Genomic DNA, 22527 nt, shown 5'->3' on the forward strand with positions numbered 1-22527 from the left:
ACAGGTCTCCTCCCGGGAGCTGGGAGTTTGAGAGGTTTTGGACGCAGCGCGGCAGGGCCCAGCACAGGACAGATGTGGGGCTGTTGGAGCACAGCTGCATCTCCTTTAGCACCTTCCACAGGCTGACCTGGAGCTGCTGGTGTACAGCCCCATCAGCTGCAGCACCCATCCCGCAGGGAGGTGGATGGGAGAGGACCCTCCCTCAGGGACTGGAGTTTAAATATCATGAGGCTGGTGCAAGGGGCAACATCCACAGCTGCTCCAGCTGCCAGGACCAGCAGGGCAGCTGTTCTCACCTACACTGCTGGGAGCTGTGCTGCCGCTGGCTCCCAACATCTTCCTGCAGCGCTCTGTTGGATCTGTCCCTCACACCAGTTCCTTTCCTGGACAGAGGATTCCCTGCAGGTGTAGGACAAGAACAGCACAGTGAGCTCCAACTCAGGCAAGCCCTAAGTTTTTTCAGTGCTCAAACCCTTTTCTGTTAGGCTGTGCAAAGGAAGCAGAGTGAGCCAAGGAGCAGAGACACTGCCCAGCCAAAGGACCATCGGCCCCTGCCTTTGCCTGGAGAACAAGTCTGATGGAGTGCTCAGGATAAGCCACTACTTCCAGCACTGCTCAAAGCTTCCCTTAAAAACAAACTTCACAAATTGGCCTCCACCTCAAGTTTTTGTTCCCAGATGAGGAAGTTTAATCAAAGGACAAGAGACTCTACACAAGCAGGGCAAGGACAACCATGTTTCCTGTCACTATCCAGTGTTTTGTTTTCTAAACCAATCTTCCCCCTTTGTCCCAGCCCCTCAGTCCCCACCAGCTGCTCTTCCACAGCCTGGATTAACCAGCTCAGAAGCCTGGGCAGGTACACACGCACCCCAGTGAACACGGGGAACACACATTTGATATACCAGAGACATGACATTAACACAGACAAATGAGATGGGAACAGAACATTCCTACAAGACACAACTTGAATTTATGTTTATTTTATATATATATTTATATATATATATATATACTTTTGTATAGATTAAACTGGGGGGGATTTTATCATATACATTTTTTTGGTATAATACATGAGAAACAGGGACAGGAACATAGCAAATATAAATCAGTACATTCCTTCAGTGAACTCCTTGACACAGTGAGACTGAAAAACTGCATGCAATGGGGAGACAGAGAGAAGGGAAATCAATTTTATTAGAAAAAAAAAAAAAAGAAACAAGATAATCTAGGTACAACTGTCAACAGAGGAGCAGCACTATAGATGGCAAACCTGTATAAATTAAAAGAAAATTCCACTCTGACATCTACTATGCTTTAAAGTGCAATGAAGCCTGATTTATTTACCTACAGAATACAGGAAAGTTTCCCCCTCTCCCCATTCCAATCTATCCCTAAAAAAAAAAACCCCCAAACAATCAAACAAACCCAAACAAACAAACCAATAAAATAAATCTAAAGGATATACATTATCCACAGTCCTATAGAGACGCCTACATCTACTCAGTAGCACCAAGAATCTGATATGGGTGTAATTAAAATCAATTAAAACTTGGGAGCAATGGTAACATCTGTTAGCTGCTTCTGCAGACCTCCTGCCCTTTATAAGTGCCTGGGGGAGAGGTGGCTCTCCCTGTGCTGGGGTGGCAGTGGCCCAGCGGGTCTGGCAGCAGCAGAGCACACACAGCACAGCGAGAGCAGCGCGGGGACACGGGGACAGGGGGTCAGGCCCCACATGGGGTCTGCACAGCTGGCTGGGGGTGTCACACACCTGGGCGGGCGCCTCGGGGGAGCGGGACTGACCTACACAGAGGGGAAGGGTTGTGCGAGTCCAACACACGCCACGAGCCTCTTTGGTGACAGGGTGATGGGGAGGGAGGGAGAGGAAGGGGGTCAGCACAGCCCCCCTCTTGTGAGCCTCTGGCTGTGTTGTCTTCTGAGGCCAGGGGCCTCTGTGCCACAGTTCATCTGTCTCCACATGCCAACTCCTAGCAGCCCTCAGAAGCCAAAGGTCTCCTGGGAAGCATAGACCATGTAGAGGAAGCCATCCTCGTCCTTCTCCTGCTCGTAGATCTCTGAGATGGGGGTGGACACGCTGACCATGCTGTGCTGGTTCACCAGCAGGAAGAATGCCTGGGTGGGATTCAGCTGCAAGCGGCGCCTGTGGGGGCAAGGGCAGGAGGGGCAGGGTCAGCCCACCTGGGGTGGGTGCCCTGACAGCCACTTCCTCCTCCCCAGCAATGCTATTCCCTTGGGGCCAGGCCTGCACTGCCAGGGCCTCCTCAGGACCTCCTCCCACCACTCAGGACATGGTATCCATGAGTCCAGCTGAGCTGCCCAAGGCTCCAAGGCCTCCTGAGCCAGGATTCTGCAAAGCCCCCTTTCTTCAAGTGCTACTGGCTAGGGCAAAGCACAGGGGACTCTTCCCTCTGAGCAGAAGAATAAAAAGAGGGGATCAGACCCCTTCATTGCTCATGAGTGTCCCCTTGAGGGAGAGACCCCAGCCCTTCACAAAGTGCTAAGAACCTGCCTTCCCCTGTCCCCCACAACAGTCTGCACCACACACAAGGATGCTGCGGCTGCCACGTCCTCATCCCTGCCCTCAGCAGCTGCCTCTGCCTCTGCCTCACCCTCACCCCACCACCCTGCAGCGAGTGGCCTGTGGGTGAGGACAGGCTCTCAAAATGCCAGCTGAGACCACCCCACTCACCGGATTATTTTGACCAATTCGCTCATGTTGACATGGTCTGGGACAAGGAACTTGGTCTTATCCAGCACTGGCAGCTGTTTCTCCCCTTTGTAGCGTTCAATGATGACCTGGGGGGAAAGTCAAGGGTAGGATTAGTCATGTTCACAGTGCCCCACACACTGGTCCCAAGGTCAGATCCAATTCCAACTAGCATGGGTAGAAGAGCTGAGGTACAACCTCACTTTGCTTCACCCTCACAGGAAACAAAACAAAAAAAGGACATGAGCAGTGACCACCAGGCTGGCTGCAGGTGGCTCTTCATCCATCACCTGTGCCTAAGCCAGGCAGTGAACAGTGTCCAAAACAATGAACTAAAGCACCAAGTGCTCTGGCTGGCTGAGAAACAGTGGGCACCACTGAACTGATATAGATTCTTGTCCTCTGGCATGCAGGACATCTGAAGAGGCATGAAATACCTTAACATCACTTTCTGACTGACCAAACCCACAGGTTTTTCTGGCTTGAGCTACAGACAGCTCACTGTGCAGTTTCCTTCCTGCTCCCTTTCCTTCCTGCTGCCCTTCAGCATCCCTCTGCCTGCTCAGGAACAGCTGTGGATATTCCCAAGCAAGCAGTTTTCACAAGTCCCAGTGAAGCCACTCAGGCATTCCTTCAGAAGGGGGTTGTTTGGATTTCACAAGTCCCACTCCTTATGTTAACAGTCAGACACACTGACTCCGAGAAGGATCAGAAACCAGGGCCACCCCAGCTGTGCACTGAGCTTCCCAGGCACTCCTGCATGGTGTCACCACAGGGATAACCCAGCCCGTCCTCCTCTGCCAGACATCTTGCTTGGAAAATTTCTAACCATCCCTTCATTCTGAAATGGCTGAATGATGATTTCTGATCCATTTTCCTGCTATTATAGTTAATGATTTTCTTCTGTGAAGCTGTTTGCTGACAGCTACAATTGCTGTTCTAAACCAGCCTGGAAAAATACCTTTTGTATTCTGAGAAACAAAGTGGCAGGAAGTTAAAATAGGGAACGTACTTTTAAGAAAAATGAAAATAAGTGAACAATATACAGCTTAGTATGTTCCCATTGCAGTGATGTTCTCTCACATCTCTCCAGCAAGCTGTTGATTTCCCCTCAGAGAGACTCCTGGATACTCATCAGCCCATTATCCTCTCCCACCTGAGACTGAACATTATTTTTCACTATAAGGGAAGGAATTGCCATAATTTGTTTTCGCAGGTCCTTTCCAAAAATACTCGAGAACTGTAAATGGCTTTTGGCAGCAGAGGGACGGAGCAGCGTGCAGAGAGGAGGATCCCCAGGAGGTGGCTCTGTGGAGCCAGAAGGACCACGGGACCTCTGGGAACACGGATTTCCCTTCCCTTTGGATCCCTTGCTGACACCTCAGCCTCTGGCAGCAGCAGCAGTGGAACTCCTGCCAGCGTACCCCAGAGGTGGATCAGACACCCCGGCTGGAACACTGCGGAGTCACCAGCGAGCTGGGAATGTCTGAGGAGCCCCCCCAGGCCGTGGGGCTGATCTGACAGGGCTGGGCTGCAGGCACTTCCCGAAGGAGGGGGGGTGATGTGCCTTGCTGGGAGCTCTGCGCCAAAACAGCCTCTGCAGAGCCCACCCTGGACAAATCACACCCAAGGGAGCCCAACACCCGGGCTAGCAGCATGTGAACACCAGGTAGCCCTCTTTGGCACAGGAGGATCTGATTAAAGAACCACTTTCTGCAACAGACTAAATCATGCACCGGGACATCCCCCACCAACCTGTTAATGGCTCTTCATCCCTCCAAGGAGGGCACAGGAAGGATAAGATGAGTAGAACCATCTGACTGCATTTAACTTGAATCTTACAAGGACAGGTGAGTATTTTGGCTGTGGAGAGAGGAGTAGTCGTGAGGGGCTGAGCACTCACAACAGCCACATACAAGGATGCTGCTAGGAAACACACAGGCAACAGTGGCCCTTCAGCTTTTTGGTTTGCACGGAGAAGCAGCTACACAGCAGCTGTCTGTGCATCCACCTTTAACTGCAGAGAGGGCCCTGCACACCTGGATGATGCCTCAGTTCTCACCAGAGCAGGACCAGAGGCCGGTGTCTCTCATTACCAGCCAGTTCCATCCCAAGAGGAGCCACCTTTAGGTTAATCCAACAATGGGATGCAATGGCTGTCCTGGCTCTTGGAGCAGCAGTGTTGGAATCCAGAACATCCCTCTGGGTGCCCTGGATGGCCAGAGCCACTGGCAGGGGGCTCTGAGACCCTGGCATGCAGCCAAAGACACACGTGGGGTTTCAATCTTAGCCCGTGGAGCAAATCACCAACTCTGTATGAAGAATTACAAGCCACACACACAAGTTTAGATAGCATAGTAGAGATAATCACGAAGTGAAAGGAAGGATTTTAGAGTGTTGTACAGGGGGTTTTAAGCCTTGTACGCAGGGGTCCAAGTTTTGTACATGGGGGTCAGGAGGTCTAAGATGGAGGGACTTGGGTGTGCCCTGTCCTCTTTCTTTCTCCTTCCTAGCCTCCATGTCTTTGGTGATGTTGGCACTCACAGATTGGTCTAGAGTAGAAAGTCACCATTCAATATAGATAATAGGCATTGGGGAAAAGGTATAAACATGTAGTACGTAATATATGATATAAAAGATAGCACCAGCCCCCTGGGAGGGCAGTGTGCCTTTGTCTGAGCTGCTGAACGGGCCACAGCAGTTCAGGAGAAGAATCTTGTAGATAACCAACAATAAACAACCTTGAGAACAGACAACAGAAGACTACTGAGTCTTCCTTAGAAGGCACGGGTTGGAGGAGGGACTTTTCCATCTTTCGGGGTCACCCCAATCCTGGGGCTGGAAACCCAACATCTGGCGTCCCTGGGTGGGCAGGAGACCCAACACAGCAGCTGCCTTGTGCCCTGAGCAAACACAGGGCCTCTCATGTAGAGCAACTCCCAAGAGTTTCTGTTCCCAGAACATGAGCTGCTATTTGGGTAACCCAGCTATGAGAACAGGTGGCCAATGGACAAAACGTTCTTGTCCAGCTCTGGAGGGAAAAGCATGACCAAATGCTAAAGTTACATCCCTGTGGCCTCAGGGTGGGTGTGCACAGCCACCTCCCATCCCCTATCCTCTTCCAAGCTGCTGCCTTCAGCCAGGGGTTCCTCAGCACGGGACACTTGCTCTTGCAGAGGGAACCCGCCACAGATCTCTGCACGAGTGGGCACAGGTGAGGAGGGGAAACACTCAGGGCAGAGCCCGAACTCCTGGTCCCACTGCAAAGAGGGCTTGGGCAGTGTTTGTGAATACAGCCTTTGTTCTGGGGCCAGTCTGGAGAGATGGCAAGGGAGTCTGGTAGGGAATATGGCCAGATGTGGTGGTCAACAAAAGCAAGGCCCAACCAGGAGTGAGGCTGGGAATGTATTCCCAGCAGGCATGGAGGCTCAAATGTGTGTATGTAACACCTCCCTGACATCCGTGGCCAGGCACAGACTGACACAGACACACACGAGCACAGACTGCATCAGCCTCACCCTGTCCCCCTCTGGCAGAGCAGGGTACAGGTTATTTAGTGGCAACAGACACAATAGCCCTCAGTCAAAAAGTGCTCTGGTGTTGATCCATCCAGAGTCATGTCAGTGCTGGACACTGGATCTGCAGCTCCCCAGAAGAGCGCTCCCAGGAGCCCAGAAAAGGTTGTCCCTTCCTCTGAGTCCATAATTTGGGTTTCCATCCACCCCTGTGCCAGGGCAGGGCATTATCTGGGGTCTCCCGCCTGCCACTGTGTCTCCATGCTCCTCTGTTGGTGCTCAGATGAACCCAACAGAGCCTCTCTGCACAGCTCAAACACCCCCCCAGCCCTCCCTGCCAGCACAAGGGGGGGCCCTGCCTTCACCCCCCTCTACAGCTCACAGCTCACCAGGCCTACCTGAATTTAGCATTGCAGGGCTTTGGGAAGTGGTTTGCTCCCGCTGCTGCCCAGCACAAGCTGCTTCCCAGCAATTTCAGACTCTCTGAGGGTTCAGTCATCTCCAGAAAGGTCCCTGGGGCTGAGAGCAGGCAGGGACAGTGTGGGGGGGCACAGGCTCCCTGTCCTCTAACAGGACAGAAGATGATTTTGAAAACATGTATTGAGGCTGGGATGTATTGTGGATGGGGGTCCCACTGAAAAGGCTGGAACTTCTCTGCTTGCTCTGACTGCTCAAGGAGGAACCGCTCTGGGAGGAGCAGCTGGAGATTTTTCCCAACAGAGCTGAGTGTGAGCAGCCCCTGCTGCCAACACAACCATCTCACCTTCTCAGCAGGTGTGCCTGTGGTCAGCACCTTCTGCCAGAGCAGCCAACTCTGGGAAATGCAGAGACAGCAAGGGAGCCCCCAGCATGAGGTGGGCAGGGGACCTGGCTCCTGCCTATGTCCTTATTACATGTGCCAGGATGTGACTTCCCATGAAACAGAAGCCAAGAACTCCACATCAGTCCCTTCCTCAGCTTTCCCTGCAAGTACACTCATGGAAACAGGAGAGACGTGCTCTTCCCTGGGCACACAGCCAGGCCGTGCCCTCTGCAAATCCTCCTGGCCCCCTCTCAAAGCAGAAGGGACTCGCCCAAGGACTCTGGCTGGAAACTGGAGATGCAGGAGGGCAGCAGGTGCTGCACAGCTTTGCTGTGGTTTCCGTCAGCAGTAAGGGTGTGACCTTGGATCTCCCTAACTCCCCTGGGCTGAGGGCTCAAACCCCTCTGCTGATTCCAAGTGCCTCTCCAGGGAAGCCAATCACTTGGAAAACACAGCTCCTGTCTCTCACAGATGACCAAGACCTTCCTACAGCTGATGAGCCTGCAGTGCTTGGACCCATGACAGTGCCCACACCACACTCCTGCACGAGGCTCTGATCACTGCCCAGCACTGAAACCTGCCCTGGAAGAGAAGAGAGACAGGACCAAGCTGGTGTTGGGGTCTAACAGTGACCAGGCCTTTAGAGACAGCAGTGACACAAACACAGCTGGACCCCACAAGCCTTCATGACCCTTCCCACCACCTGATTCTTTTTACTCCTCCAGCAAAACTTGCGGTGTTGTCTCCAACAAAAAGAGAACTCCAGCCACAGGAGCTCTCCCACCATGTCTCAAGAATGCCATAGAACTCTGCCTGTGGATGCACAGCTCTGGTTCCTTCTATTCATTCCTCAAGCAACACACATTTGTATGCAGGCACCTGATACATGCACATGTGTGCATTTTGTGTACAACTTATTTCTAGCCTGGCCTTACTGCCAGAGCCTGAATGCACTGCAATTAACTCTGCCACAGCTCTGGAGAAATGCAGATCCATCTAATGCCATTAAAACCACGTTAAAAGCAGAGGCCAATCAATGTGTTGATGACCTGGACTACTGGTAGCCAGGGTGCTGTGAGGGACAGGCCCTGCTCTGCTGAGCTGGAAACACGTGAACATCATGTGAACACCACAGTGGTGGTGGGAGGAGGGGAGAAGAAAGAATTCTTCTGGCTAGAAAACACTGTGCTAAAAGCAAAACAAGAGTGAGGCAGAAGTGGACTAAGATGGGCCAAGAGCAGTTTGAGACATTCAGTCTTGAAGGCCAATTGCTGACAGTCTACAATTTTAAGACAAGGTTGATGTTCATCCAACACTGAGAGGCAGCTGAACTAGGAATCCTATCTTTTTAGTCATAGATGCTGTGATATAGCAAATAGTAAGCTGAGCAAGCCCCAAGTCCATAATTTCATTGAATCATGGAATGGTTTGGGTTGGAAGTGACCTTAAAGGTGAGCAGGGACACCTTCCACTAGACCAGGCTGCTGTAAGCCCTGTCCAAGCTGGTGTTAGACACTTCTAGGAACAGGATGCTCCTCTAAGTTCTCCATCTTCTCAGGAAAAGAAGCAAATACTCAGGTAGGAACTCAAAAGTACACTCACAGCCAAAGAGCATTTCAGTATATTAGGTGTGATGAGGGCAGGAAGAACTGCAAATTCATGGAGTCTCACCTGTGCCTGTCAACTACAGGTGCTGGGACACACAGAACGGGTATGAATAATCCTAAGAGAGACTCTGTGCTTTCAGTGCAGCGAAGATCAGCCCACACATCTTTCTCTGGGCAGAGAAATCCTTACCAGGTTATCCAGGAAAAGTTAGGTAGCAACTACAGCCAAAAGAAAAGCCATTTCAGAGTTTTCTCCTACTGCACTCGCTTGGAAATAGATTTGAGATGAAATTAGTCCCCTGCCTCCAGGGCAGCATGGAGCTTTAGAGCCAGGCTGTCCTTTGCAGTGCAGAGAACACATCTGCTGTTGAGCAGCCAGCACACACAAGGCATTGGAGGCTCATGGGGACCATCCTGTGTTGATTCCAGGGAGCAAAGTTTTGCAAGCTCTATGGAGGCCACCCAGGAGCACAGAGGGGTCCTGAGAACAAAGCCTGACACAGAAGAGTGAGAACAATTCACTCACCGGGATTTTGTTTGGATGCTGCTCTCGGATCTGCTGCACTTCTTTACAACGATCCGCTGGAGAGAAAGAATTAAAGAAATCAAGTTAGAAACACCTGTGTGTGGTAGGGCAGACAGAACTGAGGTACTCACCCTGCAAGCCATGGCCGACCCAGAGAGAGGGACATTTCCCAAGGAATGCACATTCTGCTCACCAGGCCTTTTCTGAGCATGGTCTGCCAGATGTCAGCTCCAGAGAACAACCCTTCATGGCTCCTACTGCCCCCACCACCCCCCCCCCCAGGCTGGAACACGCCACTCTGCCTGGTAAAACTGGGCAGCACACCTGGAAATCAGGAGAGTGAAAGGAGACCACAAAGCTAACAAAATTAACTTAAATCCATCCTAAGCATATGCAGCTCCTGGCAATGGGTGCAGGGCAGCAGCACAGCTTTGGGGGCTGTGCTCTGCAAGTTCAGGCTCATGTCTCCTGGATGCTTCCCCCAGGGAGACAATTCTCCAGCTGGGGCTGGGTTTTAGCCACTTCCTCCTGCCTGTTGCGCACTTCCAGGCACTCTCTGGCACAGTGCCTGGCTCCACAAGAGCTGCACTTTGCCAAGGAGGATTCCTTCCCTAGCACAGAGCTATGGAGCAGCTACAACAGCTCTCGGCCTGACAGAAAGTATTTCTAGGCCTGGAGGCAGGAAGAAAACCTTAAGCAAGGAGATGACCCACATACAGAAAGACTTTTCCTGCAGTTGTTCTCACACTTTCTATTTCTATTCCATTTTCCTCCAGAGTTTATTGACACACACAACAGGCAGCACACAAAGCTTGTGCACTCTTCCAGTTTACAGGAGAATTCCCACACCCCTCACTGCTTTACACCAGAGGGCTCTCCTCTTTCCACAACCCAGAGTTGCAGAAAGCAGAGGAAGAAGCAGTACCAGAGCCAGGGAGGGCTCTGTGCATGCTCCTCCTGGGACACTACAGACCTGCCCTCCTCCTGGAACTGCCACTACTCTGGGAAGTGCTTCACAGCCTACATCTGAAATGCCCAGAAACTAAGCCAGGGGGTGAAGGTCAGTGACTAAGCAATGCCTAGAAAAGAGATCTGGGTATTGCAGGATCTATCACGGGATCATCCAGCCACACCTGGCACAGCACTGGCCCCAGCCCGACTCCCCTCACCAGCTTACACAGCCCCAGTTCCCCATGGCCCACTGGGATAACAGAGGGCAGGATAAATGCCTGTGCCTGAGTGTTTTCTCCTCAGAAACATTGATAATTTCTCCCCTGAGCACTCAATTAAACCTTATTGCTTATATGTTGAATTTGGCTAGATATGACTTTGGGAAGAAACTGGAGTTTCTTTAAAAGCCACAGGACTACAAAATCACCAGATCACAGAAAGTTTTGAGTACCATTTCTACCTCCTCTGAGAGGAAAATACCACTCTGCTAGGAACTGTTAGATCTTTTATTCTGTAGGACTCCATAGGCAAGCAACACAGAGCAAGATTATTTGGATTTCATGAAAAATTCAGGCATATTTGGTTTGAGTTTTATGACTGAAGATGCAGCTTCTCATGTTTCCTTTTCATCCAATCCAGTGCTCCAGGGATCCAGAGTCATCCCTGTGATACAGACAATTTTGCCCTGAGGTACCAATCAGCCAGGGAGTCACACAGACATCAGCAGCACACGTGACACTGGTACAGAGACACCTCCCTGGGAATGCTGAAGGACACGGTGCCAGCAGCACCCAGCCCACATCACCCAGCTGGAGCAGAAGCAGCTGCCCCCCCATACAGAGCCCCATTCCCACATGTTCACTTGTGTCCAGGATGGAGCATCCAAAAGGATGGGGATCCAGAGCTCAACTGGACAACACTGATCACCATGGAAATTGCAGCAGCTTGACTGCAGCCAGCTCAGAATTCTGGGTGTTAACAGAGCCTGCAGAGCTGTGTCCTCACATTTGGCCAGTCATCCTGGCTTCAGTGTCCACCCTAGCCTGCTTCTCTCTCCATACTATCAGATGGCCATGAGCATGAGCTTCCTAAACACCATGTGCTGCCCTGCAAGGTCACAGGACTGTTTGCACAGGAAGCCCCAACAATGCAGGTAATTGTGAGAAGGGTCAGAGAAGGAATTTGCTGAAGGCATGTTATCATGGCTAGTAAATGAAGATAATCTTGGAGCATCCAACTAGCCCAGGCTGTGTGTGCCAAAGGGCAGCCATGTGCCAGACATCCCTTCCTGCTCCCTGGAATCATCACCAGCTACAGCACAAGATGACACAAGGCATCACCACCTCCATTTACACAGTGGGAACAGAGGTGCCTCCTGCTCATTACACTGAAAAAGATGCCACATAGAGAGGAACAGGGTCCATCATCACTCCAGCTGCACGTTAGTGCCTCAGGATCCCACCCCTGGGACCACAGTCCTCTGTCCCCCATGGGGAGCAGATGGAGTGCCTTGGGCAGAGGGTGGCTGCTGCAGAAAGATCCTTCCAGGTCTTGCTGACTCCATGCTCTGGAGGAATAAGGGCACAAGACACCACTGACAGAACTCTCAGCTACCCTCAAGTCTGCTGGGCTACAGTGGAAGCTCCCCTGTCCCACCCTTTAAAACCTGCCACATGCCCAGGACCTGCTCCCTTTGGCCAGCAGGCCCAGGGCATTCACGGCCTTCCTGACCTCAGGGGACCCTGTGGCACGATGCTGATCTGCAGGTGACCACAGGGGAATGGCAGCGGTGCTGCTTTGTTTTGGGGGTTGCTGGATCCCTCCAGCATGTCCATGGATTGCAACTACAAACACCTCAAGCACTGCACTTCTTCCTCTGGCCTGGAATCGCTCACTTTAGGAACTCCATTCAGGAAGGCAGTTGGGAGCAATCCCACCTAAGGTGCTCAGGTTCCTGAATCTACAGGCAGACGTTTCCAGGACATCTGAAGCACTGCTAAAGAGCACACTCTACACACTGTCCCATCCTAGCCTTGGAGAGTCAAGGAAGCAGGCTTGGCAATCAGGAAAAGCTGCATCAATCCCTGGGCGATTTCTGTGCACACAGGAGTTCAGGCACAAGAGATCTCCAGCAATAGATAGTGATGGTCATCCACACCCTCCTCAGCCTGGGGTGGGAGCCAGAGGTTGAGCCTGTGACTCATGAAAGCATCAACATCACACAGCAGGAACAGCTATAAATACCAGCCTTAATTCAGTGTCTATACAGTGTAATCTAAGTTACAGGAATACAGAGAAAATGGTTAAAAGACATTTCAGAGAAACCTGGCTGGAGGTGCCAGCCCAGCACCAAAGCCCCCACAGTGCTGAGGACAGGCAGGATCCCCCCACCCCAGCATCTGCAGTGTTTGCACACTCACATTCATGCACAACAGACCTGATCTTACAAGCTTTGTTCCCCTCCTGCAGCTCTCCCAAACTGTGCTGAAGTTGAGACTTTCCCCATCCCTGCAGCACCTGGCCACAGTTAATCCTTAGCCAATGTGCAGAGCAAACCAGAGCTGTTACCACAGCCTTGTCCCCATCCAAGTTCTCCTCCTCTGGTCCCTCTTCGCTGCCAGGGCAGCAGAACACCACACCTGACTGCAGCAGCTCAGGGGCTCCACACAAGAGGGGCTGGAGGGGTTTCAGCCTCCTGCTGCTCCAAGGAGCTGAGCAAAGAGTGCTGACCTGCACAAGAGGGAACAGCCCCATCCCTGCTCCAGCTGTGGGCACCACATCCCTGCCATGAGGGAAGCCAGACTTCTCCCCAGTGGCAGGATGTCAGATCTCAAGATGGCAGCAAGATAAAAAAAATGCAATTTTATTGGTTATTCCCAGGGAAACTTCTCTGCTAGAGCCCATTGAAAGATAGGAGTATTTTTGTAGCATTACATATGCCAGGAAATTGCCTATTTCTCCTCCAACTGCTGTTTCAACTGTTAAGTACCAACAGCAAAGCTTGCTTGCCAGTTGCCCAAAACACCAGAATCTTGGCTGTTTTCTTGACTGAGGTCCTTCCCAAGCTGTGCTCCAAAGGATGCGAGCACGCAGTGTATCCCATGGCAATGCAGGATGAGATCATTATGGCAGTTGAGGAGAACAGTGGAAAATTTTAAGCCACACTTTGCAAACATTAACCTTTTTTATCAGCTGTGCCCAGGAGCCCTGGCTATGAGAGCCAGGTCCCTGCTGTGCTTGGTGCTGTGCAGACACAGGATGAAAGGACAGTCCTGGATGCAAAAGAGCCTCAGCAGACAAAAGATACAGATGGTGGGACAGAAGGAAAACACATGGCAAGTCCTCCAACAGCGCTGTTGCATAAGGGGCACCATTTTCCAGGAGATGTTAGACAAGCAGTGCTCAGGCACTGGTGCTGCCCCAAGGCAGCAGATGGATGACAGGGAGAGGCCCAGCTGCCTGTGACCAGCAGGAATGCTGTTAGGAAAACACCAGTAAAAACAAATACCACCTGGTAACGTCATCAGTGTGCTACCAGATCAACAGCTCCTGGGCTGGGCAAAGGCTGTGTGCAGAGAGCAGAGATCAGAAATGCAGCCAGGAGCTACTGCCTCTCCCTGTGTCCCACAGCTCCAGAGTGTACAGACACCCCTGGCACCTCCAGCAGGCTGCTGGCCCTGTGGTTTCTCCCTGCCATCCACACAACACCCTGCCAGCCAGCCCGGAGAGGGATCTGCCTAAGATTTGAAGCAGATGCAAAAATGAACATGTTTCTTCAAGAAGCTGCTGTGGTCAGTCCCAGGGCAGAGTGCTGCTAGAGCATGGACTTCTCTCCAAGAGATTTTCTGCCAGGAGAGGAGGAATTGGATGGTTTGAAATCAGGATGTGTGTGGGATGAGCTGGCAAGAGCTGGAGACACAGGCCAGTTATGCAGGTCATTCCAGATGAACATCAATGACTATTTCTGTAATATCACACCACCCTAAGGCCAGACACCTCTAACCACCAGGAAACACCCAAATCTGTGAGTGTGTCATGGCTCACCCAGCACCTGACCTGTCCTTGTCCAGTGCTCCTTCTCAGGCCAGTGGTGCTGCAGGAGGAGTGAGAGGAGACTCCCACATCCAGGAAGGAAGGGTGCTTGTCCCAGGCTACAAGGGACAGCAGCACTGCAGAGACCTGACAGTGCTTCTGATTGTCAGGTTTATTTTATTTGTCTGCAAAGCTGAGTGCTCCAGGCAGAAGAAATTACTCAGGACCAAACCCACACTGCTCTGAACCTAAAAGCTTTGAACTGATAAAAACATATCTCTGCATCACGGAATAGGTGGAGCCTGAAGCTCCACTGTCCCTGGAAGTTATTACCAGCATAAACATGGAGGAGTGGATGCTCTGTCTTCATGACTCTCCATCCCATCAGTACAGCTGCAATACCAGATGTGCAGTGTCTGCGAACATTTTGGAATGCCAGGTTCTTGGGGCCCTGTCACTGCAGAAGCATCTCAGCAGCCTTATTCATTTGCAGAAATTCCCAATCTTCCTGGCTCCAGAACAGAGCTTGAAAATGGATTTTAAAACACAAAGAGGAAACTACCTTCATTTTTCTTAGCAGTTCAAAAATGTAACAGGAATATGATTTTGAGCCCAGCTCCAGGAATGAGCATTTGCTTCTGGCAAATCATGATAAGGGCTCAGCTTGTGATCAAGCAGAGCCACAACACAACTGTGAACTCTAAATACATGTCAAGACACCTGTCCTCCAGTTGTACAGTACCAGTGACAGGACAAGGCAGAATGGCATTAAACTGACAGAGAGCAGGGTTGGATGGGATACTGGGAAGGGATTGTTCCCTAGGAGGGTGGGCAGGCCCTGGCACAGGGTGCCCAGAGCAGCTGGGGGCTGCCCCTGGATCCCTGGCAGTGCCCAAGGCCAGGTTGGACAGGGCTTGGAGCACCCTGGGATGGTGGAAGGTGTCCCTGCCCATGGCAGGGGGTGGGATGGGGTGGACTTTAATGCCCCTTCCAAACAAAACCATTCTGGGATTCTGCGATTCACCCCTGCCATGGTCCGTGTAGGCTGAGCACTGGACCTCCTTTCATCCAAACAGCTTAAAACTCACTGCACCCTCTGAGCATGAGGGGGAAACAGGCAGCACCTTCTGTGTCATGACAGGATGGCAAACAGAGTTATTTACATCACAGTTTGAGATAGGGAACTGGTTTTTTTTGCTCAACATTTAATCACAGCTTCACTACCCTTGGTAAAGGAACAGCAAGTTCCCTCTGTACCCCCGGGGGCTGCCATGCCAGGGTTTCCCTCTGCCTGCTGCGTGACCTTCCACCTGCACAACCTTCCCATCCATCTCCAAGACAGCAGCAACACACTCAGATTTCTCAGAACTACTCAGGACACTTCAAAGTGCTCAAAGAAAGACCTGGCACTGCTGGCAGGACTGTATTTTGGTGCAGCCCACCGTGCACCTGCATGCACCAAGAGCCTTTGCCCAGCACAGTTCACTGCTGTTTGTGCACAAACAGGCCTGGACATGCACAGATGCTTTGGGGACACATGCCAGACACCAGAGTCTTGAATTCATTCCAGCATTTTCTCTCACATTCCTGCATTTTCTCTCACAACCTTAAACCACCTTCTGAGGACAAAAGGCAGCAAACAACAGCATGACAGAGCTGGCAGTGTTTACACACTGCCAGTCAACCACAGAATGTCACCCGAGCAGGTGACACACCTTGAGACCTCCCAAGTGACTCCCCTGGCTGTGATCCCTGCTGGGACTGACCACAGAAGGAACACCAAAGCCAAGGGACATGACTTATCCATGGCTCATGGCTACTCAGTGACAGAGGTGGCAAGGGCCTACCACCCTGACAGCCCCTGGATTCACCAGTCTCCACCCTCCTGGCTCAAAGGAAGATCTGAAGTTTTCATAGTGAAAAAAAATAAGTAATGAACAAAACACACAGGTTTTATTATTCCTGGCTGCCAGTCAGGGCCTTGTGCTATATAAAATGATAATAATAAAAAAATCAAAATTTGTGGTCTAATGTCAGTTTGGCTTTTGTTCTGGAAGCCTGTTCAGTTCTTCAATGCTGATAATTACCCCCACATCCAGTCAAGTCACAGAATGTCCTCAGTAATTAATCCAAGACACAGGCAGCTGAGCAGCAGCTTGGAGCAGCATCCTCCTCTCAAGGAATCCCAGCTCTCAAGGCACAACTGCCAGAGCACAGACACCCAAGGGCCAGCGGGGGCTCACGGACCAACCTCACATCAATATCCAGATGTTTTTCCAAGCCACCAATGAGCAGAACTTCCCACAACCAAAGGCAGATCTCCCAGAGGATGGAACCTGGGATGGGAACACTCTGTCCACAGAGGCTGAGGTCAAACCTCTGTGTCACCAAGCCGGGGCTCCAGCTGAGCCAGCAGACACACGTAGGTGTGTTCCTGCCTCTGTTCCTGCCAGGCACGGGGACACGGGACCGAGGTGCTCTGGGTCACCCGGCCGGTCCAGGATCCCGGCCCGTGTCCATCATCACGCTGGTTTTGTGCTGCACTGAAGACACAGCTGGCAGCTGCTGCCAGCCCAATGCAAACCCTGCTTCAGGAGCAGTGGGACAGTGCTCCCAAGGACTTGTGTTCCTTTCGGGAAGTGCAACGGTGTCGTCAGGCTGCTGCACGCTCTCACTACTGCCAGGACAACCTGTTCCTTTGACACAGACCACAGCTTTGTTCTGGGAATTGTTTTTGACTCCTGCAACAGATCTGAACACGCCTCAGCCTCTGAGTTCAGCACATGGATGCAGAGGGTGCTGCCACGTTTTACCCCCTGCACCCACAGCAAGGATGTTCTGCTGCCAAGGGCCGGCTCACAGAGCTCACTTGCCCACCAGGGACAGCAGCTGAGATCACGGGAGAAGTCACTGCTCCGTGCCCTCCACACACCTCAGATCAAACCCCTGGTGTTTCCCAGCCAGTCCCCTTCTCAAGTCCTCAACAATGATGAGGAGAAATCAGGAAATTTTACTCAGGAGAGACCCAAGACCAAGCAGATAAACAAAAATAAGGAATTCACAGAAAAATTCCAAAAATACAAGAAGGGGGAACACAAGCATTGAGGAAAGCAGAATCTTCACTAAAGAGCAGCAGCCCAAGACCTAAGGTAGGCACTTGCCATGAAACTGGAGCTAGGGTGCCTTTTGTAAACAGCCACAGCCCTGACTCTGCCTTTTCACTGCTTTTTTGGAGCCGTTCCATTTCTGTAAAGTTTTGAAGCCTTAAAAATTAAGCCATTCTGAGGGTACAGAATCGCTGAAGATGTTTTCCACCAGCCCCCTCCAACTGCATTGTAAACAATTGCTTCCTGCTCCTGTTGTGTAATGATTCAAAGACAAAAACAAGCCGTATTTACTTTCTCCGACAGAGTAATTCCAGCCCTGACCCAAAGCAACTGCGGGGGCTGCCAGGCCTCCTCCTCCTCCTCCTGGCTCAGCTCTGCAGCCCAGTCAGCTGAGAGAGCGAAAGGGCAGAGGAAAGTACAGAGAAACAAGGAGCACTTGCAGTTGCCGGCACCAAACTCCCTCACCCCCTCTGTCCCTCCTGGGCTATTTTAATCCTGCTTTCTTTCAACTGCCCTGAGCTTCAGATTTTGTTTTCCTTCAGGGTCAAAGAAATTCTGAGCAATCCACAAAGGCAAACCAGTCTCCTCTTAACCATAATAAGCTGATTCTCACCAGTTTAACAGTAGGGAGTTACTAAGGGGCTGATTTAGGACTTTGCTGGTTTTAAGACATAGCTTAGGAGAACACAGCAGGATCCCAGCAAGGATCCCAAGCCCCCAGGTTTCGGCTGGTTCTTGTTTGTGCGTGTTCCCTTGGCTAGGTCCTGTGGCAGGGGAGGGCTGGGTAAGCATTCAAGGCCAGAAGGGTTGTGCCAATAAAATACCAAATATTTACAGTTTCCAAGAGAGCAGCAAGGGGCTGGATCAGCAGTTTTCAGCAGGCAGAAGCTCCAATTTTAAAACTCATGTAGAAAACGGTCTCACCTGCGTTCAGACAGTCTCTGGCACAATATGAGGTTTTTTTATGGCATGAAAACACTGACTTCAGCATTATACAGCGAGTAAAGCTCAAATGCTACCCCCTCCCCAGGAATTTAACCTGCCAGAAACACACACCTCTCCCTGCGCCAGCTGGCAAAGGTCAAGAGAAACAGCAGTTGGTGTTTCCTCGGATTCCGCTATCGGGTCTGGAGATAAAAATCTGGGACTTTCTACAGTCACCTCCTCACCTCTGAGCGTCCCCAGCACGCACCTCTGACAATGGGATGGGGAGGATGTGAGCATTGACCCCGCTGTGTCTCCGCAACCATCACAGAGAGCGTGAGACAACCGCACGGAACAACCGCCCCAACGCCGACGAGACGGGGAGCGCGGAAGGCGATTTTTGGGGAGGTCTTTGTGTTCTGACAGTCAAAAGGGACACCCGGCCACCACCCTCGTCCCGGGCATTCCACGGCCCCTTGCGGCTGCCACCGCGCCCCAGTGACCCCGGTCCCCGGGAGAAGCGGCGACACAGCGGGGATGGCCCGGGGACACCGCTGCGCTCGGGCCGGGCGCGGTGCGGCCCCCCCGGAGCGGGGCCGGCCGCGATGACATCACCGCGCGGCGGCTGCGGCACCGCCGCCCCCGGCCCGGGCCCTGCTGCTCCCGCGGCCGCGCCCGGCGGGGACCCGCGGCTGCCGAGCCCCGGCCCGGGCGGGGCCGCCCCGCAGGGCAGCACGGCGGGGGCGGCGCAGGGCAGATCCCCACGTCCGTCCGTCCGTCCGTCCGTCCGTCCGTCCCTCCCTCCCGCGCGGCCGCTCCTGGCCGGTGCCGGCTCACCGAAGGTGCGGCGCTGCTTGAAGGGCCGGTCCGAGGGCATCGCGGCGGGACCGGGACGGCACCGGGACCGGGCGGCTCCGTCTGCGCTGGGGCTGCGGCGGAGCGGCGGTGACGTCACGTGGCACCGCCCATACGGGGCGGGGCTCGGTCCGTCCGCGGCCCCGCCCACACCCGCGCCCCCGGCGCTCGCCCCCGGCGGGGCCCGCAGTGAGCGGGCGGTAGGGCCGTACAGCCCAGCCCGTGCCATCGTCTGCCGCGGGCAGCGACACCTTCCACTAGCCCAGGGTGCTCCGAGCCCTGTCCCACCCGGCCTTGGACACTCCCAAGGATGGGACCGCCGCAGCTTCTCTGGGCACCCTGCGGCAAGCCTCGCCACCCTCACAGGTGGATTTCCTTCCCAAATCCAATGGAAATTTTACCTCTTTTAGTATAAAAGCATTCTCTCTTGTCCTATTACTATCTGCCCCTCTCCTTTTTATAAGCCCCAGCATGGGAGGGAGCAGCTGGTGACCCTAGGATGGCTGTGCCCTAGGAACACTGTGGCCGAGCATCCCCATTTCCCGATGGGACGTAATGGTTTATTCAGAGGTGACCCCAAACACAAGCATTTTTTTCCAGTTCTGATGGAGCAGAGTACCTGAGGGCCTTGCTTAAGGCAGCAGAAGTACACCTGGGCTGGGATTTCCAGAGGTGCTCAAAGGACAGAGGTGTCCATAACTCCGGCCTGCAGTGGCATCTTCTGCACATCTTGACTTCAACATCTTCCAAGTGTCACTGCCAGCTTTGGGTAACAAATGTGGCTGTTGGGAGAAGGGTGGAGAAGAAGGAAGGATTGTGTAAGGATGAAGCCACAACAGCTCAGCCCACAGATTCCAGCCAACAAACCTGCACATAAACTACTCTCTCACAGATACTCCAACATTTGCAATTCCCACATCTGCCCCAATCATCTCCCCGCTAATGAGCCCGTTGTTTTCCCTGCTGCATTCACAGCCATGGCTATGCTGAATATATTAAAGCCTGCAGCACGACTACAAATAGGGCAGCTATTTCTGGAGCTGGTAAATGAATCAAAAACAACTGCAAACAGAGCATCAGAGCATCTAATATCCCTCCTCACTGCACGCCCCAACAGAAGCTGTATAGTGTGGAGCAGTGTCTCATTGTTACAGTGAATTGGCACAAAACAGGAGTGAACACAAAATGTTAAAGGATTAAGTACAACCTTGGTAAAAAAAAAAAAAAACCAAACATGAAAGATGCAGTTTTGAAATAACTACTCCAATTATTGTGTCACTAATTTAAACAAATATATGTTTAACGAGAATTGAAACCATTCTTGTTTCCTTGTTGAGTTTACCCAAAAACGAAAACACTTTCTTTTATGGCCAATATAATGGATTTTTCTTGACCAAGCAGTAGTTAGACAAGCACATAGTGGTAAAGAAGTATAAACTCTTCAGATTCACTTTCATAATTAAGATACAAGTAGAGATATTAATCTCTGATATAGGTCCTGTTAATCAGAGAATACTGAAGGGAAAGCGGGAATGTTGAATTAGACATGGCAAATGATGACCCTTACAGACTTATCCTTAGCAAAGGGACTTGTTAATGTTATAAAGTGTGAACCTCTTTTCAATGAGAGAAATATGAAAGTCTTTCCAATTTACTGATGTGGCCCCTGGTTTTATTCATGCAGACCTCATTGCAGGACTGAGGCCATAATTCCACAGAATATTATTCAGACACCTGGAAAGGGAGAAAAAACTCCATTTCGTAGGAGCTCTGGAGCTTCTCAGCATGTTAGTGTACTTCCAGAAGTGGGATATGGATCAAATAAGTTTGATTTAATTTATACACTTCCTTCAGCCCTCAGCTTCCCGAACAATTCTGCACACATAAATGCCTCTCTTCCCTGGTCTTACTGATGTTAGTGGCAAAACTCCTCATCTAAAGAGGTGCATTTCAGATCCAACCCCCGCCCCCCCCGATCAGTTAAAGGTTTAAGGCACCAGAGAGCTGTCCTAACATGACCTGGAATCAGCAAGGAGCTTCCCACATGCCAGCATTCCACAAAGTAGCACCACTGATAATGAGCACTCCTGGATCCTGTGAAACCACGGCAGTGAGGGAAATCTCCCTGAAGGAATCCTGTAATGCTGGCAAAGGAAGTGCATTTTTGCCAACAGAACTGTGTTGATGCTCAGGCTCCTGCCCCTACACCCCCAGCTGCTTCTGCTTCTCCCGCAGCTGCTGGGTCCCAGGAGCTGCTGTAGCTCTGCTCACCTTAGCCCAGCCTCTCTTGGTGTGGGATCTTTGCCTTTGTCCCCTAGAGAAGTAGCTAAGACAAGATCAAACATAAATCACAAACTGGTTTGGCTTGGAAGGGACCTTAAATCAGTTTGGGAAGGACGTTGGGATGCTTGAGGGCATCCAGAGGAGGCAACGAGGCTGGAGAGGGGCTGGGAACACAAACCCCCAGAGGAACCACGGAGGGAGCTGGGGGTGCTCAGCCTGGAGAAAAGGAGACTCAGGGCTGCCCTCAGCACTCTCCCAGCTCCTGAAAGGTGCCTGTGCTCAGTGGGGCTGGGCTCTGTCTCCAGGCAGCACTGACAGAAGCAGAGCACACAGCCTCCAGCTGCACCAAGGGAAACACAGGCTGGATATTAGGAAAAAGTTTTTCACGGAAAGAGTAATGAAGTTCTGGCATGGCTGCCCGGGGAGGTGGTGGAGTCACCATCCCTGGGTGTGTTTAACAAAGCCTGGATGTGGCACTGGGTGCCAGGGTTTAGCTGAGGGGTTGGGGCTGGGTTGGACTCCATGATCTTGAAGGTCTCCTCCAACCTGGTCATTCTGGGAATTCTGTGAATCTCATCCAGTCCCATCCCTGCCCACACTTTCCACCATCCCAGGTTGCTCCAAGCCCTGTCCAACCTGGCCTTAGACACTTCCAGGGATGGGGCAGCCATGGCTCCACCGTGTCCTGTAAGTGAAGGAGACTGCCATCAGCCACCTGAGGCAGGGGAGGAGTTACCTGGGAGGGCTCTGGAGCCAACACAAATCCACAGAAGGTGTCTACAAGCTCAGCTTTTACAGTGTTACCTCCACTCCTCTGTCAGAGCCTTATCTCAGCAGAGGCAGCACATCCTTGGGCCTCGAGTGCCGCCCTTCCCAGCCCAGAGCCATGCTCCAAACTCCCTTTCATTACCTTGTTAATCCATCAGGGTTTGTTTTCCAAGCAGCAGATGTTTCCCCAGCCTTCGACAGGGATCCCCCAAAACCAAAACTGACTTTTCCAAGACAGCAAACCAGGCCAGTCTCCAGCCCCAGCACAGAGCAGCTCCAAGGTGCAGGTGGCACAGGCTGCTCAGATCTCCTGTGATCCTGGCTACAAAGAAGGGCTGGAACCATAATGCTCATTTTTCTAAACTTCCCCAGTCGTTTTACCATACAAATAACCAGGCCTAAACTCACAAAGCACAGGACCAGAAACTGAGC

General features: G+C 52.0%; 1 protein-coding gene across 1 annotated transcript; it reads right to left on the minus strand.

Annotated features, from left to right (window-relative positions):
• Positions 1-947: 947 nt before the first annotated feature.
• On the minus strand, positions 948-19160 carry MAP1LC3A (microtubule associated protein 1 light chain 3 alpha). The gene is made up of 4 exons (XM_038159117.1): positions 19027-19160; positions 9176-9231; positions 2708-2814; positions 948-2158 (listed from the first exon to the last, which is right to left on the minus strand). The coding sequence occupies exons 1-4, from the start codon at positions 19064-19066 to the stop codon at positions 1996-1998; spliced, it is 366 nt and encodes a 121-aa protein (XP_038015045.1). The 5' UTR covers positions 19067-19160; the 3' UTR covers positions 948-1995.
• Positions 19161-22527: the final 3367 nt, after the last annotated feature.

The sequence above is a fragment of the Motacilla alba genome, chromosome 20 (genome assembly GCF_015832195.1).
Source record: "Motacilla alba alba isolate MOTALB_02 chromosome 20, Motacilla_alba_V1.0_pri, whole genome shotgun sequence".
Lineage (NCBI taxonomy): Eukaryota > Metazoa > Chordata > Aves > Passeriformes > Motacillidae > Motacilla > Motacilla alba.